Genomic DNA, 10,441 nt, shown 5'->3' on the forward strand with positions numbered 1-10,441 from the left:
AAAACGATCAGAAATTCATTAAAAAAATAAGTTTTAAACTGAAAGTAAGGAGCAACATCAAAACTCAAAACGAACAAAAAATATTAGGTAGATGTTTGGGTTCGCCTCCTAGTCAATACATCGCTCTTTACGCCAAAGATTTTTTAGTGCTTTCATGAGAACTATTTATTCTAATTAATGGCCTTTGTGATTAAGGGGTCATTTTTAAAGAATTGGAACAAAATTCGAACTTAAGCGTAAAGAGCGAGGTATTGACTAGGGGGCGAAGCTTTTTTTGACTGAAAGTAAGGAGCGACATTAAAACTTAAAACGAACAGAAATTATTCCGTATATGAAAGGGGCTGTCCCCTCCTCAACGCCTCGCTCTTTACGCTAAAGTTAGACTCTTTCTCACAACTCGTATTTTTTAAAGCAATAAAAACTTTAGTGTAAAGAGCGAGGCGTTGAGGAGGGGACAGTCCCTTCCATATACGGAATAATTTCTGTTCGTTTTAATTTTTAGTGAAGCTCCTTACTTTCAGTTAAAAAAACTTGTTTTTTTTTATTTAATCAGCCTAATAAGCCGATTCTTTTGATGTATCTATTGGTATCAAAATTCCGTTTTTTAGAGTTTCGGTTACTATTGAGCCGGGTCGTTCCTTACTTACAGTTCGTTACCACGAACTGTTTGATCATAAAAAAATTGAATTTTTTCAATTTTTAAGTCACGCCACTTATTACGTCATTATTTTACCAGGTTTCAGATATTTCTGATGAAACTTATATAGTCCCCATTTATAATGAACTATGTAGATCCTCTATGTAATTAAGAAAGAAAAACAAAAGTGCGAAGCTTAGTAGACAATCGGTGTTAAAAATTGGACTTGCTTTAAAAAGCAAATATCTTTGAAAAGACGCAGTATGAAAAGACATCAAAAATACAGTTTTTCTGTAAAAAGTAATTTTTTTTTAACTAAAAAAGGCACTATAACTTCTAATGTCCGTTCGAGTGAGCCCTCTTGCGACATTCTAGGACCACTGGGTCGATACGATCACCCCTGGGAAAAGAAAAACAAACAAAATAAACACGCATCCGTGATAATTTCTTCTGGCAAAAAATACCAAATATTACATTTTTGCACAGAGGAGCTTGAAACCTCTACAACAAGGTTCTCTGATACACTGAATCTGATGATGTGATTTTCATTAACATTCTATGACTTTTAGGGGTTGTTCCCTCCTTTTGTCGAAAATAAGGCAAATTTTCTCAGGCTCGTAAATTTTGATGGGTAAGCCTAAACTTTATAAAATTTATATATTTGAAATTAGTATATAAATCTGATTCTTTAAAATTTATATATTTGAAATTTGTATAAAAATCTGATTTTTTATCTATCGGTGTCAGAATTCTATTTTTTAGAATTTCGGTTACTATTGAGCCGGGTCGGTCTCTTACTATATACAGTTCGTTACCACGAACTGTTTGATTGAACCAAATCGCATTCTCTTAGAAAGGGCACTAGATCTTCCGATTTATCCCATTAAACGAGCTCCATCCGAAGTTTATACGACCACCCATTCCATAAAAGCGTAACTTGCCCCTGGGGAACAATTTTCAACCATTCTCCTGGGCTCTGGGAGCAGTCCATTTTTCTCAATAGCATATACCATATGTAAACAATGAATGAATTACCTAATTTACAGCCCTTGCCCTAATAGCTGTCGGGGATTTGACATCCCGAAAGGCATAATTACTGGACCTTTTAACAATATTGAACGAAATAGCTGTCTCAAAACTTTGATTGGATGTGTTTTGGGAAATGATGATTGTGTGGGGGGGGGGGCTGGTTGCCTTCCAATCCCTTTTGACTCTTAGAAAGGGCAATAGATCTTCCGATTTTTTCCAATCAAACGAGCAACATCCGAGGTTTATACGACCACTCATTCCATAAAAACCTTACATGCCCCTGGGGCACAAGTTACAACCCTTTCTCTTGGACTCTGGGAGCTTTTTTTTACCCCTGTAGGCATTGTTATATGTTCTTTGGACTATTTTTTAACAAAATGACTTTCTCACAAATTAAACCAAATTTTTTTAGGAATAAGCGGGCTTAGGGGGATAGGAAGATGAGGAATAGTTGCCCTCCATCATTTTTGACTCTTAAAAAGGAACTAGAACTTCCAATTTCCAATCAACTGAGCCTTTTTTAAGGTTTATAAGACCACCCCTTTCCTAAAAACGTTAAATGCCCCTGGGGTATAGCTTACAACCCTTGCCCTTAGGCTCTGGGGTTTTGTTTTCAACCCCGAGGGCCTTGTTATATGATCTTTGGACTATTTTGAATAAAATGGTTATCTCCAAATCTCTTTGGGTGCATTTGGGGTGAAAAGGGCGTGGGTGGAGGGTAGCTGCCCTCCGATCACTTTTGACCCTTAAAAGCGTACTAGAACTCCTGATTTCTAATCGAATGAGCCCTCTCCAAAGTTTAGACGACCATCCCTTCCATAAAAACCTTATATGTTAATAATTGGCAATAGTATAACTAATAGTAATAACCCTTGCCCTGAGGCCACTGGTGGGGGAGCTAGTCATCCCAAATACATAATTACTGGACTTTTTAAATAGGCTGAATAAAAGGGCTATCTCAAAATTTTGATTGAATATGTTAGAGGAAATACTGGGGGTGGGGGCTTTTTGCCTTCTAATCACTTCTGATTCTTAAAAAGGGCCCTAGAATTTTCAATTTCCAAACAAAGGAGCCCCTTTTGGAGTATCTACGACAACCTCTTGTGTTCGAAGTGCCCTGGTCAGGAATAAAAATACATTGTGCCAACATCATTATAATAACAAAATATGTTTTAAATGTTTTCACTCTTTTTACTTTCATAAATAGAAAATTATCAAAACTTTAAGGAATAAATATCAGTATATATCAATTAAAGTGAAAATCCACGGTCATTTTTTTTCAGTAAGGCGCAAATTATGTTCTGGTTTTGAGAAGGCAAGGGGTCTATCAGCCCTAGGCTACTCATTTTAATTTTAGCTCGTTTTGAGTTTGACTCGGCTATTCATTGTAATTTCTGTTCGTTTTCAGTTTGATTTATTTATTGATAGCAAATTTCTAGTAATTTTACTCTTGGAAGATTATTTGACTTTCTTTCTGCTCATTTTCGGCTTAATGTAGCTCTACTTTTCTTTAAAAAGCTTGTTTTGTGGTTAACGTTTTTAAAATTGAAACTTTCACGAAGTGTTTGGGAAATTGAGAGGTATTTCAAATATTAATTGTAGGGAAAGGACAAATTTATTCATTGATTGTATTTTCTGTTCATTTTAAATTTGAATTATTATGTAAGCTTATTTCTGCTTGTCTTTATTTTTAAAAAAAGAAGACATAACTACTTACTCAGCAAAGATGGTAGTTTTCCTTGAGCAATTTTTTTTATTGTTTTCCAACACCGTCTTGAAAGGTTTCTGGCTATTTTCTGTGACACCCCGTAAATTTGTTTTCGCTGTTAACTTTTATTTTTAAGGTTAATCGAGATAGTAATTACCATATCTGAATCTACTTCAAATGACAATTCTTTCTAACTTAACAGTTTGTTTCAAATCTTGTTTTTAATTTGATGCTTACTATTGGCCAGTTCGTTCTTACCTAGGTTGCAGCATACAGTGCATAATTAGAAAAGACATCAAATAAATTTATGTGAAGGATTACTTGTTCCATTGGAGACCCCCTCCTAGAGTAACGATGCATTTCAAAATACTGGTACATTTTAATCTTAGTGTCGCGCTTCCAAAACACCGATTTTGTTACATAAGATTCAGCCTCAACATTCAGAATTTAAACTGCAAAACTACTTTGGGCAGTTGCACAGCTCAGTGATGTTTGTAGTAAATGTTTAATGCTCTTTAATATGATCCCTGTGTCTTAAAATGACTTATCCCTTTCTAAATGGCTTTAAAACCTTCAATTATGTTTATTTAAAGTTAGTTGAATGTGAGGTTTTTATTTGAATAGATTTGGCAACCTGGAAAGGAACCAGCAATAAATAGGTGCTTCTGTGTCATAGCATATTTGGATTTTCGAAGTTTAAGGTATCTTCTATTCTAGGTAATCAAGCTCCAATTCAGCTTTGCAGAATCGAGATGTTGGAAGCACAGTCGCCTGATATAAGTAAAAGACGCCATCAGTGCCATATATGCAACAAGCAATTTTTTAATAATTATAATCTAAACATACATCAAAGAACTCACACTGGAGAGAAACCCTACAGTTGCGGCATATGTGAAAAAAATTTTTCTCTGATATCAAGTTTAAATAGACACCATAGAATTCATACCGGAGATAAACCTTATGAGTGTACCGTGTGCGAGAAAAAGTTTTCATCTAGTTCTGACTTGACTAAACATCGAAGAGTGCATACAGGGGAAAAACCCTACAAATGTGACATCTGCAATAATCAGTTTACGATGGCCTCAAGTTTAAGTAAACATCAAAGGATACACACTGGGGATAAACCGTTCGTGTGTTCTATATGTGAAAAAAGGTTTTCTGCTAGTTCTGATTTGAGCAGACATAAAAACACTCATACGGGAGAAAAACCCTACAAATGTAGCTTATGTGAAATAAAGTATTTCGACAATTCTTCATTGAAGAAACATCAAAGAACACATACAGGGGATAAACCTCACGTATGTGCCATATGCGCTAAAAGGTTTTTTACCAGTTCTGAATTGAGAAGGCATCAAAAAACTCACACAGGCGAAAAGCCCTGCACAAAAATACATCAAAGTATACACGCACAGGAAAACCAATAAGAACCAGATATTATAATTATATGTATTATATTAATTTCTTATTACTACATTAATTTAACTTATTAATTTTGTTTTGTTTTTTCTTTTTCCTCCTCTTTTTTCTTTCTCTAGCTGGTAAGTTTTTTTTTTCTCTATTGCTGATTCTGTGTCTGTGTCTCTGTATCCCTTTGTCTCTGTGTCTCTGTGTGATAACATAAATTACATTATATGTTGTTGTATATTAGAAGCTTCTGTACAAACTGTGGCTATTGGAGACCAAACTGACGCATTTTCTATTTATTTTAAATAAATTTTCTCCATGTGAAAGAAGAAGCTTCCTTTCTGTGATGTCGTTCCGAAATTTAGCATATGCATTAAATGCTGCTTATGCATGTTTCAGTATAGTCGCACATTAAGATCATAAAAAAAAAAAAAAAATCAAGAAAGTATCGTGATAATATAGAAAAATTTAAGCTGAAAGTACTAAGAACAGTGAAAAAAAATCTGGTTGTTTGAATGTGTTAAGTGGAAGTCAAATCAATCATACGTATAGGGTGGGTGGGGTAAGACGGTCCCATTTTGGATTTTTGCCTGCGGTAGACAAAATATTAATGTTATTTGATTTATTAAAGTTATAAAAGTAAAAACATTTATATTTTTTCAGTAAAGTGCAAATTTTGTTCTGGGCTTGGGAAGGCATAGGGGTTTTGTGCCCAACTTATGTTAATTTCTGCTCGTTTTGAGTTTGACTTGGTTATTTATTGTAATTTCTGTTGGTTTGGGTTTCATTTATTTACCAATGCTGACTTGTGGTAGTTTCACGCTTGGTAGATTATTTGATTTTATGTTTGCTCATTTTTTGTTTAATGGAGTTCTTTGCTTTTCTTTGAAAAACTTATTTTGTGGAAAAAGACCTAATTTCCAAAACTTTCAACTACGTTGAATAAAATTGCTCTAAAAATTTTGATTGTATATGTTTGGGGAAAAGGTGGGCGTGAGAGAGGGGTTAGTTGCTCTCAAATCACTTTCGACTATTAAAAAGGGCACTAGCCCTTTGAATTTCCAATCGAACGAGCTTTTTTTGAAGTTTCTACGACAACACCTTCTTTAGAAACCTTATATGCCCCCAGGGCATAACTTAAAACCCTTGCCCCGAGGGCTGTGGTGGAGTGTCCTCCTCAAAAACATATTTTCTATCTGGAAATCAACTACGCTGAACAAAATGGCTATCTCAAAATTTTGATTGGATGTATTTGGGAAAATGATGGGTGGGGGGAGCTAGTTGCCCTCCAATCACTTTCAACTATTAAAAAGGGCACTAGCCCTTTGAATTTCAAATTGAATGAGCCTTTTTTGAAGCTTCTACGACAACGCCTTCTATAAAACCTTAAATGCCCCCAGGGCATAACCTAAAACCATTAGCTTGAGTGTTGTGGGGGAGTATCCTCGTCAAAATATGTTTTCTGCGTGGAAATCAACGACACTGAATGAAATGGCTATCTCAAAATTTTGATTGGATGTGTTTGGGGAAATGATGGGGATGGGGGGGGGGGGCTAGTTGCCCTCCAATCACTTTCGACAATTATGGGCACTAGCCCTTTGAATTTCCAATCGAATGAGCCTTTTTTGAAGTTTCTACGACAACGCCTTCTATAAAAACCTTATTTGCCCCCAGGGCATAACTAAATCACTTGCCCTGAGGTTTTCAGGGGAGTGTCCTCGTCAAAAACATATTTTCTATCTGGAAATCAACTACGCTGAACAAAACGGCTATCTCAAGATTTTGATTGGTTGTGTTTGGGGGAATGATGGGAGTGGGGGGGGGGGGCTAGTTGCCCTCCAATCACTTTCGATTATTAAAAAGGGTACTAGCCCTTCGAATTTCCAAGCGAATTAGCCCCTTTTGATGTTTCTACGACGACCCCTTCCGTATGAAGTGCCCTGCTCTAAAGGAAAAAATAATACATAGTACATTGTGCCAATATCTTTCTTATATGCCCTCAGGGCATAACTTAAAATCCTTGCCCCGAGAGTTGTGGGGTAGTGTCCTCCTCAAAAACATATTTTCTATCTGGAAATCAACTATGCTGAACAAAATAGCTATCTCAGAATTTTGATTGGATGTGTTTGGGGGAATGATGGGCGTGGGGGGGGGGCTAGTTGCCCTCCGATCACTTTCGACTATTAAAAAGGGCACTAGCCACTCCGATTTCCAATCGAATGAGCCCTTATCGAATTTTCTACGACAACTCCTTCGATACGAAGTGCCCGGTGGAAGAAAAAAAAACACATTGTGCCCACATCGTTCTTTTCTGAGGCAGCGCTAGCGCGCTGCCTATGATAGGTACGCGTGTGGCATCGGTATTCACAGCCTGGAGAACAGGCAAAGAAATGAGACGGACAGAGCGTCTAGGGGATAAGGAAGAATGTAATACGTTGAAGAGATAATTAAGAAAAAGGAAATCCTTGAAAAAAGAAAAATAATTGGTATGGATGTAATAATGGAAAAGTTAAAAATAACATTGGTTTGAGAATGGAAAGAGAGACAAAGAATGAGTTTATAAGGAAAATCATGGTAAAAATAAGTTTTATTTGAACAATGCCGTTACTGATGACATTTGATTAGGAAATTTGAAGCTTCGCATTGATATTTCAGTTCTATAGTTTTATCAATTTTTCTACAGGGAAATTATATGGTCGGCATGAATGCAGACTTGCAGGTAAAATAAATTTAGTCGCCACCTTTTTTCTCATATGTTTATTGATATTGGTTTGATAGTTATTGTCTGTAGTACTGAAAAGCTCATTAAGGAGAAAATCAAATACTAGTTTTTAATAATTTTGCTTCTTTGCTAAAAAAGGAGATGAGGGGCCATACCCCCTCCCTCTGGCTCTGGCTCCATACGTACCCTGGACAAAATAAATTCTGATTAGTAATGTACAATACACGTGGTAACTAGAATGATTAAATATTTTTGAATAATCTCAACACAATTCTGCACCATTCAGAGCCTAGCAAACTTGCTTATAACCCGAAACCTGAGAGATGATGAAAAGGATCATGAGGGTTAACTCAGTCATAAAAAATGGTTCCTGATGAGAAGTTATCCCTCATCTACAAGTTTGTGGCAAAATATTTACAACAATAATAACAACAAGCATTACTTTATATTCTTCTTACAATACAAATACAATTCTTTGGATGTCCTTCAATTTTCTAAGAACTCACTAAGAATTTCATGCAAACAGTTCTTAACAGAAGTTGTGTGTTTTCTTGAATAGGGCTCTTCCACAAGTTATTAGATGAAAAACAAAGGGTCCTACATAAAATTCTGAAGGACATTTTATGGCCCCAAAAAAGAGTACAAAAGAGGAAAAATTCAAGGGAATAATTTTTCTTAACAAGAAGAAAAAGTTTTGACGCTCCATGGTGCAATATTGCTAGGCCTATCTAAAACCACTGATTATTGTGAAACCAAAGAGACTGGCAGTAGCGAACCACTTCGCCGGTTCGCACCATTGCCCAAAGTTAATCGAGGAACTGAGAAATTTACAATGGATAGCTTAAACAAAGGAAATACTAGGAGCTTTTATACGCGTTATGCGCCGAGACTGTAGTAGACAGACATTTATTAGAGCCTCGTTTTCAGGCACCGGGTTCGAACACTGGTTGCTATCGAGTTCTACATTAAGCGTTTTTAGGGTTGTGGGTTCAACACAAATCCACTTCTAAGCGTTTTCAGCTGCCGGGTTCTCACCGTGTTTGAACCCGGGTTCCTTGAGTCTGGAACCCGCAGAAATATCAGGTTCAAACCCGAGTTCTGCGTTCATTGGCAAAAAATTCAGAAATGGCTAACCGTCCTGAATTCACAGCCCATGAAGCTTGCTCATTGGGATCCCTTGTTCGAGTAACCAAGGATTATCAAAGGTACGAGATATTCTTGGCAGATGGTAAAACTTGAAGCCATTTGATTATTATGTGATCCTTTGACATGACAGTTTGAGGCAATCCAAGCCTAAAGGGAGCCTAGCTCCTGTCTAGAGTGAAGCTGCAGATTAGTTCCCCATGATAAAAACAGCTTATTTATTACAGTAAAGGTGCAGTTTAGTTCTCCCTGTAGTACGAGGTGCAGAGGCCCTACCAATAGGACTGGGATATACAGTAAGATGTAACTTGTTTACAATCTGCTTCTAATAGACAGTATCTATGCAACTTTACAGCTCAATTGACTGAATAATACAAGTTAGAAATAAGTTGTCCTAATGATGGGGATCTAAACTGTGCCTTTACCATTTCTTACTGCATATTGTTCAGGCAATTGGGTTGTAAAGTTGCACAGTTACTCTCTAGTAGAAGCAGGGGAAAAATTCTACTTTAGTTACTTTTGGCTATCTTGGAAAGGGGTTGGGTTAGGAAAATGAAACTTTCAGGGATGGGTCTACATGCTAAGGTATGTCCCGGGAAGGTACTTTGAAGTACCTACCTCCACTCCTCCCCCTCTATATAATGCAAATTATTACACATTACGAGTTGTTAAAGCTCACATTTCATCCTATATTACTATCATAATTATAAATCAGTGCTTACCTTACACAACTTCAGCTTTTAACCTTGTTCATTAAAATATATTCCAAAATCAGATTTCCATTTAATAGTCATCCCTTTAACTTATTTACTATCTAGCTGACATTGCTTATGGAACCCTGTTTGTGATGTCACAACTTTGCTTATCATAACCCCTTTAAGGGTAGTATACAGGTGCCAGAGGGTAGAAGACAACTTGCTATGCCATTTAAACTTCATTAATTAGGCAAAGGATTTGACAAGAGATAGGCCAGTAAAAAAAAATCCGAACAGTTTTGAGAGGACAAATTATGATATGAGAAGATGTCTTTATTTTTATTGGTCCATGTGCTCATAAAGTTTCTGTTGAGTTTATTGAAACACTAGCACGGACTTCCTGTAGTCAAGGACTCTCCATAAAACATTTGAAAGTGCGAAGATGCACCTTAGTGAGGGGGGAAGTTCTACTTGGGGTGGATTTCTAAGGGGAGAATCTTCCTTTGGGAGGGACATTTCTGATGAGTGAATATTCTGGGAGAAATGTTACACTGGGGGTTTTGACAGAATTACCATAGAAATTCTTTTTAATTGTCTTGCATTCTTTTTGCCAAATTTTTTAGATGGAGAAGTTCCGGGTGCTTTTTTCCGTACGTTTTGTTTTCTGGGAAATAATTTCCACGGAAGGGGGAATTTCTGGAGTGACTGGGAAATCAATATATAGATTAAAGTCTTATTCCAATGAAAAAATACTAAGGAGAATTTTTCAGGGTGAATTGTCCACAAGGAATTTTGCAGAGGGTGGATTCTCAGCAATGAAAGAATTGTCTGGAGGGAATTTGACAGGAGGAGGTGCACTTTACGTTGATTGAAATTTCTACAGAGGAATTCTGTGAGGGGGAGGGGTATATTTCATAGAGGGTGAGCCAGATTTAGCAGCATTATTTGAAAAACGAACAGAAATTATGCCATATATGAAGGGTTGCCCCTCCTCAATACCTTATTAATTACGCTAAAAAATGACTGTTTACTAAAATTGAAACACAGGGGCTGTTTAATTAGAATAGGAAGCTTTTTTAAAAGTGCTAACAGCTTTAGCGTAA

At 36.5% G+C, this 10,441-nt stretch overlaps 1 protein-coding gene across 2 annotated transcripts in view; it reads left to right on the forward strand.

Moving 5' to 3' along the window:
- Positions 1-5,683, forward strand: part of LOC148944027 (uncharacterized) — a 122,157-nt gene extending 116,474 nt beyond the window's left edge. For both annotated transcript variants that reach the window (XM_089100377.1, XM_089100379.1), the window contains one exon: positions 4,092-5,683. In XM_089100377.1, the coding sequence (XP_088956503.1) occupies positions 4,092-4,798 (707 nt within the window). In that variant the 3' untranslated portion in view covers positions 4,799-5,683. The remainder of the gene's footprint in view (positions 1-4,091) is intronic.
- The last annotated feature ends 4,758 nt before the right edge of the window (positions 5,684-10,441 follow it).

Source organism: Artemia sp. Qi Xiang Cuo, chromosome 14 (assembly GCF_049724085.1).
Source record: "Artemia sp. Qi Xiang Cuo chromosome 14, ASM4972408v1, whole genome shotgun sequence".
NCBI classification, from domain to species: Eukaryota; Metazoa; Arthropoda; class Branchiopoda; order Anostraca; family Artemiidae; genus Artemia; species Artemia sp. Qi Xiang Cuo.